The sequence below is a fragment of the Canis lupus genome, chromosome 5 (assembly GCF_003254725.2).
Source record: "Canis lupus dingo isolate Sandy chromosome 5, ASM325472v2, whole genome shotgun sequence".
Taxonomy (NCBI): domain Eukaryota; kingdom Metazoa; phylum Chordata; class Mammalia; order Carnivora; family Canidae; genus Canis; species Canis lupus.
In genome coordinates, this window is record NC_064247.1 from 60,435,718 (window position 1) to 60,455,892 (window position 20,175).

The 20,175-nt window shown below is 62.2% G+C and overlaps 2 protein-coding genes across 13 annotated transcripts in view; one reads left to right on the top strand and one right to left on the bottom strand.

The window, feature by feature from the left end:
- ESPN (espin) overlaps positions 1–15,005 on the top strand; it is a 30,818-nt gene extending 15,813 nt beyond the window's left edge. The window contains exons 6-15 of one of the 6 annotated variants that reach the window (XM_035716043.2): positions 687–888; positions 1,897–2,168; positions 4,890–5,051; positions 5,142–5,340; positions 6,664–6,690; positions 7,791–7,936; positions 8,020–8,283; positions 12,763–12,842; positions 12,941–12,952; positions 14,142–15,005. In XM_035716043.2, the coding sequence (XP_035571936.1) occupies positions 687–888; positions 1,897–2,168; positions 4,890–5,051; positions 5,142–5,340; positions 6,664–6,690; positions 7,791–7,936; positions 8,020–8,283; positions 12,763–12,842; positions 12,941–12,952; positions 14,142–14,289 (1,512 nt within the window). In that variant the 3' untranslated portion in view covers positions 14,290–15,005. The other 5 variants (XM_035716044.2, XM_049110543.1, XM_025427306.3 and 2 more) reach the window with 5 other exon arrangements.
- Positions 15,006–15,211: 206 nt separating this feature from the next.
- On the bottom strand, positions 15,212–20,041 carry TNFRSF25 (TNF receptor superfamily member 25). 7 transcript variants are annotated; one of them, XM_025427317.3, is made up of 10 exons: positions 19,589–20,041; positions 18,710–18,830; positions 18,400–18,534; positions 17,888–18,055; positions 17,708–17,786; positions 17,033–17,088; positions 16,826–16,933; positions 16,588–16,619; positions 15,949–16,132; positions 15,212–15,749 (listed from the first exon to the last, which is right to left on the bottom strand). In XM_025427317.3, the coding sequence occupies exons 1-10, from the start codon at positions 19,634–19,636 to the stop codon at positions 15,427–15,429; spliced, it is 1,254 nt and encodes a 417-aa protein (XP_025283102.1). In that variant the 5' UTR covers positions 19,637–20,041; the 3' UTR covers positions 15,212–15,426. The 7 variants fall into 7 exon arrangements, 6 of the variants coding, with proteins under 6 accessions (XP_025283102.1, XP_025283101.1, XP_025283099.1 ...); XM_025427316.3 differs by having other exon boundaries at positions 16,588–16,622; XM_025427314.3 differs by having other exon boundaries at positions 16,826–17,088.
- Positions 20,042–20,175: the final 134 nt, after the last annotated feature.

Consider the following 20,175-nt stretch of genomic DNA (forward strand, 5'->3'; position numbering starts at 1 on the left):
TGGGCAACGTAAGCAGGACCCCTACCCCAGCCCACCCCCATGCCAGGAGGGTCAGGCCTGTGGGCAGGGGCACAGACAGTGGTGGGGGGACAGCAGGCTTACGGCCTGACCTAGGACTGCCCACCAGACTCAGCTGGGCCACCCTAAGCCCCTCCCTTTCTCCAAGGGCCCCATCAGGAGAGTGGGGCTGGGCTGGGGTTGGAATCTGCCCCAGTAGGGCATGGAGGCACAAGGGCTACTGGCCAGGTAGTGGAGAATTAGTCTTTCATGTAAGCTATGGGGTCCCTGCATCCTCCCCTACCCCCAGTGGCTGTGGCACCTGAGCCCCTCACCACAGATACAGTGGAGCTCAGTCTCTCTGATGAGGAAGGAGAAGGCTGGTGCCATGGCAGTCTTCCCCTTGGGGTCCAGATGGCCCCCCCCTTCTGACAGTCTCTCCACCCCACCTGAGCAAGGTGTGGCCAGGGTAGGAGTTTCCCAGGAACCTGTGGTCCTGCTGCCAGGGGGCTGGGCTTGAATCTTGGCCTGGGAAGAACCTGAGAGACATTCTCAGAATGGGGAGAAAGCCCAGAAAAAGAAGCGGCTCAGCCTAGGTCACACAGCAAAGACATGCCTGAGCAGGACCCTGGCCTGGAGAGCACCGGTCTTCAGGTCAGGCTGTCCTCGTCGCCTCCCCTCCTGCTCAGAGTGTGGAGCACCGTGTTCTGTCCCGGGATCCATCTGCGGAGCTGGAGACCAAGCAGCCTGACTCTGGCATGTCTTCACCCAATACCACCATGTCGGTCCAGCCACTGAACTTTGACCTCAGCTCACCCACCAGCACCCTCTCCAACTATGACTCCTGCTCCTCCAGCCACTCCAGCATCAAGGGCCAGCGCCCCCCACGCGGTGAGTGGGCCAGGCTGGGAAGAGGGAGGGGGGAGCATAGACTGGGACTGGCCATGGGTCCCTGAGGGCCAGCATCAGGGACACTCTTCCCATGGCTGGCGCTAGAGGCTGCCCAGGTCACCAGGAGGGGCTGCTGGTTCTGGTGAGAGGCAGATGACACTTGTGCTGTGTGTGCTCATCACAACACAAGCCTATGTGCATATAGAGACAAAATCCACATGCACCCTGAAAATGAGTAATCATCCTCACACACACAGTGTAACCCAGACTTTTACACACACCTATTCACACTCAAAAGTGCACACTTGTACATGTGTAGGCACAGTGTACAGATAGGAATTCACAACCACACATACAGCATGGTTGCAGATGCACGCACACACATGCACTACAGCAAAGCCTTCCATTTTCATACTCCAGATGTTTGTGCACATGTAAACACACGCAGAAATGCACCCCGTGTCCACAGACCAATGCAAACACATTTGTAAATACAAAGAACCCATGCATGTGCTCACAAACATGTGAATGTACAAACACTTGGCAGAAGCCAGGCATGTGTGTATACACACGCTGACCACACCCTGAGCTTGAGTGTCCATCTACCTGTGATACCTGCTTCAAGCCGCCAGGCAGGGGCCTGCAGAGATGGTGGGGTGCCCTGCGGTTTTGGGGGGTGGCCGTCCATGCTCCTGCCACACCACCCTGCTAGGTGTGACCAGAGGAGCTCTCTCCATACCCTGGAGTGGAAAGCCCCCTGGGGGGTCCCCCTCCAAACTTGAGTGCATGTCCTTTCCCCAATGCACCCAGAGCTAGGGGAGGGCAGGGCAGGGGAGGGTGGGGTGAGGTGGGGTGAGGTGGGCCCTGCACTGCTGAAGCCCACAGTGGAGCCATACCTGGCCGCATCCCAAACCCACCTTACCCTTTGGCTGGTTGCTTCCGGGTAGAAAGGGGTCTCAGTCCCGGGGGACAGCCTCTCTGCAAACTCCCAAATCCCTCCCTCCCCAGGGCTTTCCAGCTCAAGAGCTGCAGATATACAAAGCTACATGGACATGCTGAGCCCGGAACTGGGCCGTCCCCGGGGCAAGACGGAGAGAACCACACCACTGCCACCACCACCCAGTTTCCCTCCACCGCCCCCACCCCTGAGCACCCAACTGCCCCCTCCCCCACCAGGCTACCCAGCTCCCCAGCCCCCCATGGGGCCACATGCAGCTGATATCTACATACAGACCAAGAACAAACTCCGCCACGTGGAGACGGAGGCCCTCAAGAAGGAGGTAGCGAACATTAACCCCCTGCCCGCCTCCCAGCACCAAGACTGGGTTGATAGGCAGCCCTTGAGGCCAAGAATCTGCCTGGTTCATGGGCACAGGGTGGGGGTCTCTGGGCCAGTGTGGCTTATTCAAGAGCCAAAGCTCCTGGCCAGCCCCATGGGGACCCAGGGCTCGACACGGGGGACAGGGAGATGAGGAAGACAAAGCCACTACCCTCTCGGGAGCTAGGGTGAGTGAAGGAACATATTACCAGGCAGTTTTGCCTCTCAGGGAGCTGAGTCCTCCCTCACCTCTTGCACAGAGTGGCAGGGTGGTCTTGGAATTGGCAAAGCATATGTGCAAACTGCCTCTCCACAGACCTGCACATGCCCATAGCCCCAGGCTCAGGTGGAGAATGGCCCCCAAGGGGGTGTCTTCCAGGTAGGAGATGCAGGTGGCACAGCTGTGAAGGGCCAGGAGGAGGGTAGAGGCAGGGAGAGAGAGCACTAACAGGACTCAGCACTCAGGGTGGGGCTGAGGGAGGGGTGAGGCTGAAGCTGGCTCCTGAGTTTGGGGCTTTGAGTGGCCAGGTTGGTGGAAGGGGTGGTCCTGAGATAGGAGCCATGGGGGAGAAGCCAGCTTATGGGAAGGTGTCTGTGTCCAGTGTGGGCACAGAGGATGCAATGCCAGGATGTCAGGGCCTCTGGGCTCCTGGCTGAAACTCTGGAGCCAGAGAGCTGTTCTGAGTAGCCGAGAGTCCTAGGCAGGGAGCCTAGGTCTTGGCCAGCAGGGCAGAATAAGGCTGGGCTGGGCTGGGAGGGACAACCCGAGACCACAGGTGGCTGAGTATGGGGTAGAGGCCACCGAGGGTCCTGTGGGAGCCCTAACCTTTGGTTATCTCTCCAGCCCAAAGCAAGCCACTCCAGAGTGGAGCTAAGTAACCAGTTTGCCCACAGGTGACCCAGGTCTCCAGGTCACCGGGTTGGGGAGGGGAATGACAACCACCACAGGGGCTCCACCTTGTCCTTGTGCCATCTTGGAGCAAGCTGTCAGTCGGGTTCCCCTTTCATCTCTCTGAGGTGGAGAGGGCCCAGGAGAGGACCAGAGAGGGCCACAGGTCACCAACTTTCCCTCAGGGCAGCTGTGTGAGCCCTGCCCAAAGCGACAGGACAGGTGGCCCAGACAGTTGCCTCCACTCCCCTGAGCACCAGGATGTCGAGGTCCCGTGCCCCTACCCCGTGCGTGCGTGCAGGGCCGCAGGCATTGGGCAGCTTCACAAAGGGCCCTTTGTGTGCCCATTGTGCCCGCGGCCCCTGCCTCTGCCCCCCTCCTCGTTCCACCCCCCCCCCCCCCCCCCCCCCGCAGTTGCCTGACCGCCTCGGGAGCAGGGTCGTGGCATCCGCGCCTCGGGGCTGCAGGGGGCGCCGAGGGGGCGGACTGTCCCAGAAAACAAATCCTGTGGTGTCGGGTTTCCTGCAACGAGAGCCCATTCGGGTGGGGCCTGGAGGTTCGGGGCCGCTGCAGGGACGCAGGGGCGGGGGGTGGAACAGGGGGCAGCCCCCCGAACGGTGGCTTGGCCTTTGGCCCTGCAAGCCCCATGTCCTGTTCCCTGGGCTGGGCTTAGCGGGGGCGGGGGGGGGGGCGGGCAGCTGCGACGGGGCGGGCCACCGCGCTGTCATCCGAGCCCGCCTGGCCGCCCCTGAAACCTGAGGCTTAGGCGCGGGTGTCGGTGTCACTTACGCGGATGTCGATGGTTTCCAGATAAGGGAGGGGAAGGGAGGGGAAGGGCGGGGGCATGACCCGGAACCCGGGGGTACCAAATACGGGGGGCTCCACTGCTTGTGGTCGGGCCCGCTTTCTGTCCACCCGGTGTGGAGGGGCCAGTTTGAGGGAGGCAGAGGGGGCTGAAGGCCAGGATGCCCAGCGCCTAGCGGAGGGAGAGGGGCACTGGGGGCGTATCCACATCTGGTTCGCTGGACAGGTAAGGCGCAGCGGCAGGCTGTGGCATGATGCACTTGGAGCCCCCGTGGCGTCCCCTATGGGTGCGAGTGGGTCAACCCGGGATTGGCGGGCCTCGGGTGATGTCAGGCCGGCAGAGCTCATAGGCGCTCTTAGGCGCGGGCGGGCAAGGGCTGGGCTGTAACCTGAGAGGAAGGATCGAGTAGCGCAGGTGTTGGGTCCAGGCCGCCCCCGCCACCAGGTGCACAGCGGGGGCCACCGGCACTGGCGCAGGTAGGAGCAGCCCCGGGGACGGGTGGCGAGAGCCCTGGGCCAGCGGAAGCCTAACGGGACTAGGGCCCTGAGTGGGGCCCCCTGGGAGCCGGGGTCCCCGAAGGAGAGGGTTCGGCAGAGCCTGCGGGAGGAGCGGGACGGTCCGGTGGCCGGGAGCTGGGTGAGGCTGAGGCCTTAGCGCTGCCCAAACTGCGAGCTGCCCCTTCACCATCTCCCCCTGGCGACTGGGCTGGACCAACCCGCCCCTGGTCCCGCCCCTTCTAGCCTCAGTGGGGGCCCCTGTGGCTCTTGGCCCGCGCCCAGAACCCCTCCCTGAAAGGCCGACCGAGCCCGCCCTTCCCCGGGACCCTCGCCCCATCCCCGCTCTGAGAACAAGAGGGTCCGGGAGCCCGGTTGGCTGCGCCCTTCGACGGCCGCTGGCCGCGAGCCCCAGGAATTGCGAGCCGGGGGGGCGGGGCGTGGGAGGCATCCGTAACCAGTGGCTGAAGCCCCCGCACCGCTGTCTTCCCGCAGCTGAGCTCCCGCGACGGCCACAACGGGCTGAGGAGGCAGGACTCGGGCCGCAAGCCCCGCGCCTTCAGCAAGCAGCCCAGCACGGGGGACTACTACCGGCAGCTGGGCCGCTGTCCCGGGGAGCCGCTGCCCGCGGGCCCCGGCATGGCGCACAGCGAGGAGGTGCGTGCCTGCCCGCCCGCGCCCGCCGGCCGCCGGGGACCCAGCCCGGCCTCCGGCTTCTCACTCGCCAGCTCCTCCGCTCCCCCGCAGGCGGCGCTGCTCCCCGGGAACCCCGTGCATAACGGCTGCGCCGCGGACCCCAAGGCGTCCAGGGAGCTGCCCCCGCCGCCCCCGCCGCCCCCGCCGCCCCTGCCGGAGGCCCTCTGCTCGCCGCCGCCTGCTCCGCCCCTGCCCTTCGAGGGCGCCGGCCCTGGCTGCGGGCAGCGTCGCTCCTCCTCGTCCACTGGCAGTGAGTAGGGGCGGAGGGTGGGGGGCGGCGCTAGCCCTGGAGGGGTGGGAAACCTCGCCATCGCTCCCCTCCCAGCTGCGACTGCCCTAGTGCCTTCTCTTTTCCTACTTGCTCTTCCTGCTGCAGCCCCCAGCCCAGTGAGGGCTCGACCCGAAGGGAAGGTTCTGAGTCGCTTGAGTGTGACCTCTCAGTCCGGTCCCCTTCCGTCCCTAGGCCCATGTCCCATCCAGCAGAGAAGGCCTCCCAGCTCTGCTGGCTGGTGTTTCTAATGAGCTGGTGCTAATGGGGAGCTCTCAGAGGGAGAACTAGTTTCAAGGAGGCAGCTGCTGGCCAACCTTCTTCCTGCCCCATATCTGTCCTAAGTCTCTCTTCTGCTCCTCACCTCTTTCTCTTGTTCTTTCAAGCTAGCTACAGCCCGAGCTCTTAGATGCCTGAGGGACTCTTCCCAGCCAGATCCCCGTGCCCCCCCCCCCGGGGGGGTCCCAGGCCAGGCCAGCTAGAACCTGGCTATGGGGACTAGGCCAGTGACCCACCATGCCCTGCCCTTTCCCTCCTGATGACCCCTTCCCCGTCCCTGCCCTGCCCCACATCCTTTGTAAGGTCTAAAGTGGTGAGCAGGATTCCTGAGCTTCTCTTCTGTAACATGGGTCAGTATGTAGTATGCCAGGGCTCCTGCAAGGCCCAGGAGGTGGTGCCTAGGTGCTGATGCTCCCACCCAAGCCTGGGAGAGGGGGGCTGATACTCAGTGCTACATCTCCCTAAGCTTCATCTCCCTAACTAGGAGTGCAAGGCTATAATAGTCCGGGGTAGGACCAGCCTGGGCTCCTTCAGTTACCTAAGGAGCCTCAGCCTCTGCATACCAGAGCCCATGGTAGCACACTCATCACCAATTGAGCTTCCAGAACGGCCCCCACCTCTGGGGCTAGCTTTGTCCATCTGGTGCAAGACTGAAGTTAGGAACAGAAAAAAATAGACTGGGCTTCTCCAGACACCCCTTCTCAGCAGAGCCTGGGCTGGGTGCCCTCTCCCAGCCCAATGCCAAGACTGAGGCCCTTGCTAGGGGGGCCAGGGCCAGTGGCAGCCCTACCCAATCCTCAGGGACCAGTAAGCGCTGGAACTGGGCGGACCACCCTTGCAGAGCCCCAGAGCAGCCTGAGCCAGGGTCACATGAGCTGGAAAATTTGTCCTCTCCTCTCTCCCCTCCTCTGCGCATCTCCCCCTCCTCTTGCCCGCCCTCTTCTTGCTGTCCCCCGCTGTCCTAGCCTCACCCAAGCCCCCTACCTCTCCTAACTTCGCTGTCACTTCTCTCCTCTCGGTCCCTAGAAGTGAGAGTCCTGAGGCACAGGAAGAGTGAGTAGCTGCGTGCGTGGCTCCTGGCTGAGGTGCGGGGCGGGGACCAAGGCACGCTCGGGGAAGTCAAAGCCCAAAGACCCTTTATAAAGGGCAGGGCCAAGGGCCAGAAGGCCAGGGTCCTCCACACTACAGCTACCTGCCTCCCTCCACCACACCCGCATGCACACCCACAAATTCTGCCCATGGCTGTCGGTTTTGCCTAAAAAAATGGACCTGTTGCCAGTGCCTGCCTGGCACCTTTTCTTTTTACCCTTCCTGCTTATTGCTCTAGGATCCCCAGTGCCGGGGAACCTAAAAGCCATCGGCCTGTTTTGTTGCCCTCACCCAGCCCTCACCCCCTCCTCAGTCTCTAAAGACAGCCCTTCCCAGACCCCAGTCACCTCTGCCAGCCTTGTCAGAAAATGCAAACTCCAAGCACTGGATATTTGCATGTTTTTCACCTGGCCCTTCTTCCTGGGTGCCTTCACCCCATATCCTTAGTAAGGGCTCTGCTTTTCTAGGTCCCCCAGAGCTGAGCAGCGCTTTGCCATAAGTGTGCTACGGGCTTGCAACCAGTGTGTCTGCGCGTGTGTCTGTCTGTGTGTATGGGGGGCGGGGAGGAGACCGGCTGGGCTCTGGCATCCAGGGTTCTGAGTCCATATAGCCATGGAGGCCCCAGGTGACTCAGTCCAAGGGTCACTGAGCTTTGCTGATGCAGAGAGGGCTGGAGGGAGACTCCACCCCGGCAGGGCCGAGCCAGGGAACCCAGGACAAAGGTCAGGTGGCTGGCCCCCAGGTAGTGTCTTAGAGCTGGTCAGTCAGTGTACTGGGTGGAGACATTCTCTGGAGTACCCAGCGCAGGGCCAGGAGCCAGCATGTACTCCCAGAGGCCTCCAGGAGGGGCCCCCATGTCCCGTGAGTAGGGCTGGGAAGATGGTGGGGCCCCGTGAGCGGGGATGCCCCCTTGGCGCCCCTGAGAGCCGCCCAGGGAGCCTGGGATCTGGAGAGCTGCCATCTAGGGCCTGGGCACCTCCTGACTTGGGGAGGGGACAGCAGAGGGGCAGGTGCGGGTCGGCGGGCCACCAGCGGCCAGCACCTCCTCTCCTGCCTCTGTGCAGGCACCAAGTCTTTCAACATGATGTCCCCGACGGGTGACAACTCCGAGCTACTGGCTGAGATCAAGGCTGGCAAGAGTCTGAAGCCGACACCGCAGAGCAAAGGGCTGACGACAGTGTTCTCGGGCAGCGGGCAGCCCATCTCCCAGGTAGGCAGTGGGCCGGGCACTCCTGCCCCAGCTCCTCTCACCCCTGCTCACCAGGCACTCAGTGTCACCACTTCTCCCTGCAGCCAGACTTGCCGCTGCCCCAGGCATCGCCTGCGCCTTCACGGGCCCGCAGCCCCACCCCACCGGCTGCAGGGCCCCAGCCACTGCTCAATGGCAGCGTGGCGCCGGCACCGCCTGCCACCCCGGCGCCTGGTGTTCAGCTGGATGTGGAGGCGCTCATCCCCACACACGACGAGCAGGGCCGGCCCATCCCTGAGTGGAAGCGCCAGGTGATGGTGCGGAAACTGCAGCTGAAGATGCAGGAGGAGGAAGAACAGAGGCGGAAGGTGGGTGGGGTGGGGCTTCCCAGACGGCCCACAGGTCTGCGGTGGGGCCCTTGGCCCATCCCCCACCTTACCCCAGCCTGCTGGTCCCTTCCACTGCAGCCAGCTCCCGTAACCTTGGGGTGGGGGCAGATAGCAGGACTGGACGATCTGCCTGTCCACTGGGAATGTTCCCAGTCTCCACCCCAACCCCCACCTCCAGTAGCATGTCCTTTAGTAAGATGGCAAAGTTCATCCAACTCTAAGGCAGCTCAGGTTGCTTGAGATCTTGTAAAAATGCCTATTCTGATTCAGGAGCCCTGGGTGGGACCGAGATCCCATGCTTCTAGGAAGCTCCTGACTGTGCTGGTCCAGGGACCACACGCAGTAGGTGACAGGCTTTTGGTTGCGAACAGACTAGCCTGGGCCCTGCCCCTGCATGGCCACTTTCCAGCCACTGATACCGAGACTCAGCCAGCCTCAGTTTTCTTATCTGTCAGATGATTGCTCATTACTGGCTGGCAGGGCGTTTGCCATTGATCCACTCAACACATGTTTCTTGGGTGCTATGTATGTGACATACACTGTTGTAGCCTCTGGGGATTCATAATGAATGTGTCAGGGCCTTTTCAAGGTGGCCGCGTGGGGAGGGGGCGGCTTGGGGTCCGCCAACAAGCAAACACAGCACCTCAGTAGGGTGATAACTGCCCCCAAAGATACAGAACAAGATAATGTGAGAGCCTGAGTTTTGGAGGCCAGTACCTGGGCTGTCACAGGACAGGTGGCACTGTGATAGGGCATGCAGAGGTCTGGGGCAGCCTTAAACCCACCATCCTCTTTGGGCTGAGGGCAGTGTTAGGGAAGGAGGAAGTGATGTCCAAGGTAGACTTGGGAGATGAGCAAGAGGTGGCCTGGGAACCGAGTAGGGCAAAGAGCAAGGAGGCTCCTTGACCGTAGGAGAGGGGTGGAACTGGAGAGAGGTCAGTGGCATCAGATCATAAGGTCTGGCTTTGAAGAAAACAAATTTCTCCTGCAGCAGTTGGGAGCCTGGGAGAGGGTGTAAGTGGAGGAAGTGGCCTTATCCTATTTGCCTATGAGAAAGCATTGTAGATGCACTGACAGGCCGGTGAGGATGAGGACAGCCCCCCAACTCCCAGCTGGAGAAGCCCCACACTCAAGTGAGGAATGAATGAAACTCGGAAATTCCTGGCACAGCTAGCTCCATAAATTGATTATTATTCCTGGTACGGGACTGCCTGACAGCTCTTTTGGCGTTAGAGCACTGCTAGCGTGCGCAGGGGGAGTTGGGGCTGCAGGCGGCGCTTGAGAAGGGGTCATCCATGGCGGGGGCGGCGGGGGGGGGCGGTGGTGGCTTGCAGGTGATGCGGACCTGAGATAGGGTGGGGAAGGGGCAGCCTTGCATCGCAGCCTCAACGCCTTTTGCATGTTCCTTCGGTGGTGTAATGAGCAACCTGGCCAGGTGTGGAGACTCCGTCTGCCCGCCCTGTCTCTGCAACGGCGCCCAACGACCCCGCCAGCAACCAGAGGACACTGGCCAGCGCCCGGAGTAGCGGCCTGGGCTGAAGCCTCGCCCCAGTGTAACCACCTGCCGGCCAAGCTCGGCCCATCCCCGCCAACACAGTCCCGCGGAGCCATTACACCACCCGGGACATGCAAATGGCGCCCCCGGCGGCCGCTGCGGGAACCGGGCCAGAGGGAGACGCGCCTCCCTCCCCTCTCTTGTCTTCCCCGCCTTAGCTGACGGCCGCCAGCTCGTGCTGCTACCCCCGCGAGGGCTGGAGGTACTCCAGCGCGCACAACGCCATCCTCGGGCCCTTCGGCGAGCTCATGACCGAAGCCGACATCCTCCGCATCGAGCAGCAAATCGAGAACCTGCAGGTGTTGCACAAGGCGCAGAAGCTGGAGGCGCGCCTGGAGCAGCTGGAGCTGGAGTTGGAGCAGCTGCTGCCGATCTCGGCCGCCCTTTCGGCGCCGCGCTTCACCGTCGATCCGCGCCGCATGCACGGCCGCGCCGTCAGCCTGCCTGCCTGGTGCAGCAAGATCTCCACGCTGCTCAAGAGCATGGCCACGCTGCTGGCCGCACTGGGCGGCCGGCCCGCGCACCTGGCCGAGCTGCTGGCCGCCGACACGGGCCAGCCGCTGGCACCGCTGCCCGACGCGCCCTGGCGGCCGGGCCCGCTCTGCCTGGGCCGCTCGCACTCGCTCAGCTGGTGCCGCGAGGCCGTGGCGCGCGAGATCCTCGAGTGCGGCGTCTCGGTGCAGCACCTCCGCGCCGTCTACGAGCTGCGCGCCCAGGGCTCCGCGCCCGCGCGCGGCTCGCGCCACAAGCTCTCGCTTCCTGCCGGCGCCTCCGGCCGAGAACCCATCCTAGAGGAGGACTACGTGGCGGCCGGCGCGGGGGAAGCGAGCGCCCCCGCCGCCAACGGCTTGCCGGCCGCGGGGGACTCCCTTAGCGCCCCGGGCCCGCCCGACGCGCCCGGCCACCAGGCGGCGCCGCCTGAGCCGGAGCAGCTGGCGCGCCGGCCGCCGCTCTCCACCGAGCTGCGCGGCGTCCAGGACTACATAGATATGCGCAAGGAGCGCATCGTCTACCTCTTCCTGGAGCACTGGCGCAAGTGGACCTTCCGCGGCCCCGGGCGCCATGCCCAGGCGCGCCTACGCAGACTGCTGCCCCGCGTGGTGGCCGCCGGCGCGGGCTCCGTCCCCGAGGCCGCTGAGGCACCCGGGCCGCCGGCAGGCGACGGCGCCGACGGGCGGCTGCTGCGCCTGCTGAAGCAGCGGCAGGTGGTGGGCAAGCTGCTGGGCCACTGGCGGAGCCTGCTGCGGCAGGTGCCCGCGCGCCCCCCGTGCGGCTCGGGTCTGGCGCACGGCCTGTACTGGCCTGAGCACTTCCTGCCGCCCCTCGACGGCGGCGCGCCCCCACGCTACGACAGCCTCACGCTCGACCTCTTCATGCTTGGCTACTTCCAGCTGCTCGAGATGGGCCTGAGCCGAGAGGAGCGCAAGTTCCGCCACCTGCTGTGCTACGAGATGTTCGACCGGCTGGGCAGCCACCCGTGGGAGCTCATCCGCCGCTTCCACCGCGTCGTGCTCGAGGAGGTGGAGGCTGGCCGGCGCAGCTGGAGCGACGGCTTTGAGGACCTCAGGCGCCAGTTCTTTGGAGACAGCCCGGAGGCTGAGCCGGCGCGGGAAGAAGAGGCCGAGGAGGAGCGAGAGAAGGGGGAGGAGAACGAAGAGGAGGAGGAGAAGGAGCCCGCGGAAAAGGTCGCTTCGGCCCACACGGTGGACTGGCCCGAGGGGCAGCCCGAGGCCCCAGCTCCTGCGCCGCAGTCTCCGACCCCACCTCCGCCAGCCGCGCCTCCCCCCACGTGGGACCCGCCTAGTCCTGAAGCCCCTGTCGAAGATCCCCTGGAGCTGGTGTCTGAGATGGGCGAGTTCAGCAATGAGGACATCTGCCGCTATATTGACCGCAGCTTCTCCTTCTGGAAGGAGAAGGAGGCAGAGCTCTTTGACATCTGAGAATTCGGAATTTCCACTCAAGCATCTTAATCCCGGGCCAGATGCCTGTCTGATGCCCTCCGGAGGCCAGAAGCCGGCAGGAAGAACCCAGAAGCCGGCGGGGTGGCCTTGGAAAACCCAGAGTGCCCAGGAGGACCAGGCTGCCACAGCCTTTGAAACCCCACCATGGCCAAATGTGGGGCAGTGGCCAGAATGGGCAGGGCAGGGCACAGGGCAAGCCAGCTGTCCCCCACCCCACCCCACCCCACCCCACCCCCCCCCCCCCGGTCCTACAGTCCTGCCTAGCTCTGTGTTGGAGCCAGGTTGAAGAAGCAGGCCCCCTGAGTGAGGGACCATGGGTCCCCCTTGGGGCAGTGTGGCTCTCCTCTCTTGGTTTTTCACTGGAATTCACAGCTACTTCTTTGAGGTCAAGGGAGCCACGTGTGTAGTGTTCTGTGTGACGTGTTCTCCTCTGTAAACATCCAAGTAATAAAACTCTTTGCTGTAAGCCGCCTGTGTTGGATGCCCGCTCCCCTGCTCCTGCCAAGTCAATGCAGCCACACAGTGGTAGAGGTAGTGTCTACTCCACTTGGGAACAGGACACACATGGCCCAGAAGATTCTTCCCAGTGGAGGCCACTTTGAGCCTGTGGGGGCCCAAGGATGTTTCTGCCCAGAGTCTGGGTTGGGGGCCTGGGGCCATCTGTCATCCTGCCCCAGTGGAGAAGCTCATTCTCTGGTCCTTTCCTACACCTTAGGTCTGACCTCTCTGGCGCCCCCTCTAGGACACAGGAGGCTGGAGTTACAAGGGGGCAGAGCCCTTTAAGGAGACCATGGCCAGGCAACTTTATCGATTTGCCCTGTGAAAGAACATCTGTATCCCATTGTCCCTGACTCTTGCAGGTCTCCCGGGGTTGGGGGTGCCCCTTCTGGCCCCCTACCTCCTAGCCCATGCTGGTCCTAAAGCTCAACAATTGTGTTTCAGGAGGAAGAGGAGGAAGCCCGGCTGGCCAGCATGCCTGCATGGAGGCGAGACCTCCTGCGGAAGAAGCTAGAAGAGGAGAGGTGAGTTGGGTAATCAGAAGCTTCAGGGCCTGGTAGGATGTCTTGATCTTGTGTCTGCTGTGGTGGCACCAAATAATGCTGTCTCTTTTTCCTTCTAGGGAGCAGAGGCGGTGAGTTGGGACTGGGCCAGACCTGTCACCCCTCCCCAAACCTCCTTAGTCTTTTGCCTCTTCATCCAGCCCCATCTTGAGCACATCTCCTTGTCACTCTAGTCTGTAACACAACCTCTCTGCTTCCAATGATGCCACCAGACCTCTCTCCCCCAATAAGCCCCTGTCCCAAAGTCTATATCTTATGCCCTAACAACCTTTGGTTAACCCAACCTCAGTGTCAATAACCTTGCGCTGTCCCTCAAAACATAGTTCCTGCCCCCAGGAATCTAGCCCAGTGCAGACAGAAATATAATGCGAGCCACTATGTAATTTTAAATTCTCTTGTAGCCACTTTGAAAAAGTAAAAAGATATAGGTGAACATGTGTATCTTATTTAACTCAATATATCGAAGTATCACTTCAATAGATAATGTAAAAGTTATGAAATATATAGATATATATATATATGTACACACACACACATATAAACATAGTCTTTGAAATGCCAGGTGCTATTTACACCTACAATGCTTCTCATTCTGACATTTCAGATGCTTAGTGGCCACATGTATTTAGTGGCTGCCTTGTCAGCAGCACAGATCTAGCCCCTACTTCTTTAAGACTTTATTTGTTCATGAGAGACACAGAGAGAGGCCGAGACATAGGCAGAGGGAGAAGCAGGCTCCCTTTGGGGAGCCCCATGTGGGACTGGATCCCAGGACCCCTGGGATCACACCCTGAGCCACCCAGGAGCACCAGCCCCTATTTTATAATAACTGTTCTGAATTACCCACCACTGCATCTCAGTACTGTGGTCCCTCTGTTCTCCAGCAGCCCAGCCCCAGCCCCCCATATCAGGTCCTGTCCCCAGACACCCCCTCCTCACCCTCTGCCACACCTCCTGACCCAGCACTACTATTTCCAGTAAAAGCCCCGCCTGCAATAACTCATCCACAGCCTCTCACTCACCCAGCTCCTCAACCAAGACCTTCTGTGCCCATCAGCCCTGCCCTTATGCTTCCTGACCAGACCCCAGTCCCCGGTCCCCCAGCCCTTCTGCCCCCCAGAACCCCTTGCCCTGGCCACCACGAGTTAGTCCCTCTGTCCTCGGCAACCCAGCTCCTGCCCCCACCCGTGACCCCCCCAGGGTGCCTGGCCCACCCCCCTCACAGTTGCGGGGGGGTTTCTGCCCCTACATTATGCCTAGGAAAGAGGAGGAGCGACAGAAGCAGGAGGAGCTGCAGAGGGAGAAAGAGCAGTCGGAGAAGTTGCGGACGCTGGGCTACGACGAGACCAAGCTGGCGCCCTGGCAGAGACAGATCATCCTGAAGAAGGGGGACATCGCTAAGTACTAGATGCAGCCCTCCTCTCGCAGCCCCGTGAGCTCGAGGGGCCCCAGCCTCGCCCTGGCCTCGGGGCGGAAGGGCTGGGAGCCGCGCTGCCTTCCCCTCCCGCGCTGGAACCTCTCCCTGACCCCGCTCCGGCCCCCGCACCCCCAGCCCGGGGCGACGCTGGAGCTCGCCCGCCGCCACCGCCGCTGGGGCCCAGAAAAAGTGCCCAAGCCAGCTGCTGACGCAAAAAGATGCTGCTGATTTGCATGTTGATTTACTTATATTTGCATGTTCGTTGAACGCCTCGCAGAGCTCTCCCGGCCCCGTGGGTGGCGACCTGGTCTCCCCGCGGGGCGTGCGCCGGGCCGCAGCCCCCTCCCCCGCACCCCGGAACCCGCGTGGCTGGCGCATCCTGGGCGGAGGCAGGCCCCGCGCTCGGGGAAGGGGTTTTCCTCCCGTCCTGACCCAGATCTGCGCCCGGCCCGCCCGGGCCACATTTCCCATCCCCGCCGAGGGCTTCCTCTCAGTCATTTGTTTACCAGAAGCGATGAAAACAGCAACCTGCCCGGCGGGACGGGGCTGCCGCTCCGGGGCCCATCCTCTGCCCCCCCACCCCGGCCCCTTCCGCAGCGCCCGCGGGGAGGCGGGGGCGGGGGGCCCTGCACCGCGTCTCCACCTGCTTCCCCCCGTCCTGGTCCCCGCCATCCCGCACCCCCATTAAAGCTCTCTCAGCCACCGGGGCTGACGTCCGCTCTCTCGCGCCGTCGCCGCGACTTCCTCTCGCTATCGGGGTAACTGGGCCACGGCCGAGCGGGAGGGGCAGCTGGGAGCCAGGCGCCGCACTGGCCTCCACCGTGGGTGCCCGACCCTGGGCGGCGAGACTTCCGGCCCCTTCCGACGCCCCCAGGAAACCAAGGCCGGGCCCCGCGGAAACAGCACGCAGTAGTTTTCCTTCACAGATTTAATATGAGGGCCTCAGCGAGGTCAGGCCCAGGCACCGCTGAGCCGTCGGCCTCTCGGCCTTGACCAGAAGCCCGGGGTCGCGCGGCGGGGAGGGCGCTGGGCGCTGCTACGCAGGGCCGCGCCGGGAGCTTATTAAGTGACATAAGATGTCTACACGCATAAGTAACCGTACTTAGGGCTTCCGCAGGGGCCCCCGAGTCACGGGCCGCGCTGCAGGCGGCTGCGCAGGTCCTCGGCGCAGCCGTCCAGCCCCATGCGCTCCAGCGCCGCGTAGACGGCGCCCAAGCCCGCGGGCTGCTGCTGACGCCAGCGCTTGAGCATCTCGTACTGCTGGTCGCGGAAGCGGCCGACCTCCACCTCCACGGCCTCGATTTCCGCCTCGCGCAGCCCCAGCGTGCGCACGAACTCCTTCCAGCGCCGCGCGGGCACCGCGTCCATCACGTCGTAGAGCTGCGGGCCCGGCTGGAGCGTGGCGGCCGCGGAGCCTGCAGGGGGCGCTGGCGAAGGCGGCGGCGGCGGCTCTGGGGGCGGGCCAGAGAGCGCCAGTGGCGGGAGTGCGATCTGCGGCCTTGGGGGCGGCGGGAGCCCCAGGCAGGGCCCGCCAGGGAGCTCCACCCGTTCCACTAGGGATGGGAAGTGGGCAGCTGGTGCGCAGGAAGCTAGTACTCATCTCGGGCTCGGGAGAATGGGGTCAGGTCTCAGGCCAGGGAGGTCTCTTACCAAGAGCTCTGCTGTGCATCTGGTCCCAGGGCCATGTCACCTCCGGACAAGGCGCCTCCTGGCTCTGGGGGGAACCAGGGGTCCAGCCGTTGCCCACCAACTGGACAGCGCGGACCTTCTTCTCACTACTGCTGAGGGGCACTAGAAGGGTGTGCGCGCTCTCCCTGGATGAGAGTTGGGTGGCCTGGAAGCAGAGAGAAGCCCCAGGTCAGCCCAGTTTGCTAAGTAAGGCCCCTTTTCTGAGGTCTCTGGCCAGGAGTGGCCATTCCTTGGGTCAGTCAGCAAACATTCTCCAAGACTGCCTCCCGCAGTTGGCCATAATCTTTCACTGTGGCTCAGAAGAACTATTTCCTTTGCCTGGAATACCCTGCCCTGGCTGCCCTTCTCTGGGCTCCCTCAACTCTGCCCAAGGCCTGACCATGGTGGCACTCATCCCACTGAACCTGTCTGGACCCCATCAGATTGAAAGCCACTTAGAGGCAGGTGCGTGCTGTACTCCATCACTGATAACTCAGTGACCTCACAGATGTTCATTAGGTCTACTCTGCCAGCACCTGTGCCACACACTGGGGATGATGAGTTATAGTAAGGCCCAATCTTTTGCTCCCTCTCTTCCCAGAATATTACTTATATGCTTACCTGTAGAGTCAAGGCCTCCATCCCAGCTTCATCTGCTGAGAGACAAAGAGCATCTCATCAGCAACCAGGCAAGACTCCTAGAGTGCCGGCCCATGCCCTCTTGTGTTCCCCTGTACCACCCCTGCCCCCAGCACTCCCTCCCTCAGTCTCCCCACTCTGCATCAGGAGTCAGTGGGCTCTGAGCTACCCAAGCTGATCCTGTGCCTCTACAAAATGTGTGTTTGCAGCCTGTACTTACTAGGAACCATGGGCTTGCAAGGTTGGCAGCGGTGGTATGTGTAAGTCAGGGTAGCACCAAGCAGGAGTGGGACCACCAGGCCAGCCAGAAGCACCTGGACCCAGAACACTGAGAACAGCTGGTGAGTGGTGAGTAGTAAACCCCCACCCCCAAATTCCCCTTGGCCCATCCCAGCCATCCTGCTTAAATTCCCAGCACACCACCTACTCTGCCTCCAGCCACAGATAGTCACACATGGCTCAGGACAGCTCCCAAGGGTGCTCCTGCAAGGAGAGGGGATGGGGTGGGAGGTGAGGGAGCACTCGTCAAGGGGGGCTACCCATCTTCTCCATCCCGGAGGCCCTTCCCTCCCCAGGCCTCTTCTCTGGGAGCCACACTTCCCACAACCACTATTTATGGAGCTTCCTGTAGACCGGGATTTCCCTACTTTATTCCCTGTCATATCCCCAGCACCTAGAACATCTCTGGAAAATGGTAGATGCTTAATACATACTTGGCTAAGCAGATGAATCAATAAAGTGCTTTACCCCTTAATCTTAGCTCTGGGAAGAACCTACTAACATCACCATGTTCACCTGGGGAAGCCACAGATCAGAGAGGTGAAGTAACTTCCCCAGGGTCTCCCAGAGAGCAAGTGGCAGATCTCGAATCTTAGCCCAAGATTTGAAAGTGTATCAACATGACTCTATCAATTGACAAATCCTATGCTCCCTTAACATACAGCTGGAAAGATTACTACAGGAAAGTCTGACAGAAGGTGAAGAGACTCCCCCGATTTATCCGTCCTAAGGTGAACGCAGATTTCCCTTTAGCGTCCAAGGACCAAGCTCCCACTCTGCTCCCAGCCTCCCTCTCCCTGTCCTGGGGCAGCCAGGAAGTTACGTGGGGCAGGACACGCAGCTGTTGCCATATTCATAGAAGCCAGGCAGGCAGGTCCCACAGTCGCTATCTCTGGCAGAACCTGCAGTCCAGGAAATGATTTGTGGGTCGGGAAGGGAGAGAGGGAATTAGGGAGAAGGTATTGGGCGGAGTAGGTAGGTAGCCCAGAATGGGGGTACTCACAGGGCACCCGTGTGTGGCGGTGCAGAGCCCTGCAGTCTGAGCATGGATGGCAGCGGAAGGGAGAGCCAGCCTTGCAGGGCTTGACCAAGCACTCCAGGAACCAGCCTGGCTCACAGCCACAGTGGGTGTCCGCCACCATCGAGCAGTTCTTCAGGGCCACCTGGGAGACTGGCAAGATTGTTCAGAGAGATGGGGAGAATGGAGGCCTTCAGAGCCAGAGGCCCCCGGTGGGGGCGGGGGGCACAAATCCCCTGGGAAATGGAAATAGGGCCACCCACAAAGGGAGAGGAGCATGGAGATGGCCACAGATCACAGGCACACAGAGATAGGAGGGTCATCAGGATGAGAGGAGGCAAAGGCATCATAGGGCAGGATCACTGTGGAGAGCCTGGGAGAGGTGGGCACAGGGATTGTCACACCCAGAGGTTAAGCCCAAACCTGCCCCCTTCTTCAGAAATACCCTGGCCATGGCCTGTCCTCACGAGCCCCACACTGAGCACTAGGGTTCTCACCCTCCTCGTCACAGGCCTGGCAGCGGGTACAGCGGGTCTCATGGTGGTTCTCCCTGGCCAGGAAGGTACCCCAGGGGCATGGAAGGCAGATGGCCGGACCACAGGGCTTCAGGCAGGGGCCTTTCAGGTAGTGCCCTGTGGAAACAAGACCCAAGTCAGATAGTCAAAGGGGGTTCCCACGTCTTTCCTCTCTCTGGCTTCCTACTGCCCCCACCCTGGCCTCCCCTGTCTTCTGACCCCAACTTACCCCCATCTTCCTCTGTCTGCCCTCACTTCCCCCCTCACCCCTCCCGCCTCTGCAGCTACTCACCTGCTGGACAGCCTTTGCAACAGAACAGACCGTTCCTCTTCTGGAAATTGTAGGCACAGTTGCACCTAGGAGCAGGAGTGCTGTGCTGGCCCTGGGCGCCCAGCAGTGCCAGGAGTAGGACCTGGAGGAAGGGCACTGCTCACTCCAGCAGGGCTGCTGCACAGGCCCTGCCCTGTCTCCCCCACCTCAAGGGGCCCCACACTTGCCCACAGAGCAGCCCACTTCTCGGGCTCTTGAGAAGAGGTGCCCGTGGATGCAGGAAATGTGGGGAAAGCCAGCTTCCCTCGCCGGGCGCAGACCAGGCTCGGAGCAGCAGAGCAGAGGTCTCCGGCAGCTCTGAGCACATTTCCCCTCCTCCACTAGATCATCGGAGCAGGCTCAGGCAGCCCCATCCCCACTCGGGCTCTTTCTAAGGTGGGGGACCTAGATCTTTCCCTGCTTGGGGCCCCTATACCCCTCCAGGCTCCGGGCGGAGGTTTCCTTTCAGCGGAAGGGCCCCGCCCGGGTAAGCCTCTAACTAGCTGAGTCTCTAAGTCGAAAGGGAGGGTGGTGGTGGTGTTGGCACACTTCCCAAGGAAGTTGGGCCCCTTCATTCACAGCCGGCAACCCGGGCCTGAAGTCAGGCCGTTCAACCCCCTCTACTGTGCTCCCACTCACCGCAGCCACCGCTGCCGTGTAGCCCCCCAGCCGCAACTCCATGGCTCTCGGCGCCTTGCTGGGCCCTCCGACAATGGCGTGAGCCAGCCTGGGGGCTTCCCCCGCTCCGCCCGCTCTGCCTGCCTACTCTGCCCCACGCAGCCCAGAGGAGCCTGCCTCGGGGGTGGGGGTCAGGGCGGAGCCCCCAGCCCACGCAGCCTGCCCCTGTGCACCTGAGCTCACCTGAGGTGGCCCCAAGGGCAGCAAGGTATACACAGGACAGGGCTGCATTCAGGTCCCCACACCTGGGTTCTAGCCTCAAGCCTGAGACTACCACTTCCAGGTGAAGTGACTTCCCTCCTTTGGGCCACACAGCCCTCCCTCAGCCATGAAGGGTTGGGCCAGAACTACTCAGGAGGAAGACCCAGCCTCCCCAGATACTGTCTGGGTGTGGGTACAGGGGCCTCTCCCCTGGAGGGGAGTCCTAGGGGGCATTCTCAGTAGAGCCTTGAGACACATTGCCCACCTTGGCATAAGCTTACAGGGACTGCCCAGGGCAGGGCCCTCTGAGGCACCTCGTGGCAGGGAGCACTTCACGGTGGTGGTGGTGGGGCTCTAGGGTCCACCTCGTAGCTGGGGCAGGGGATGGGGTTGATCTTGGGGTGCTTGTCTGGTCACCTCTGCCCTGTTAATTCACTACTGCTCTACCGCAGTCTCCTCCAGTGGTGCCTTACCATAGATGGAGGGAGACTGGCGGGGGACAAGAGCAGGAGGTGCCTGCCTCAGAGCTTAAGAGGACCTGAGTCATGAAAGGGGTGGGTTCCAAAAGC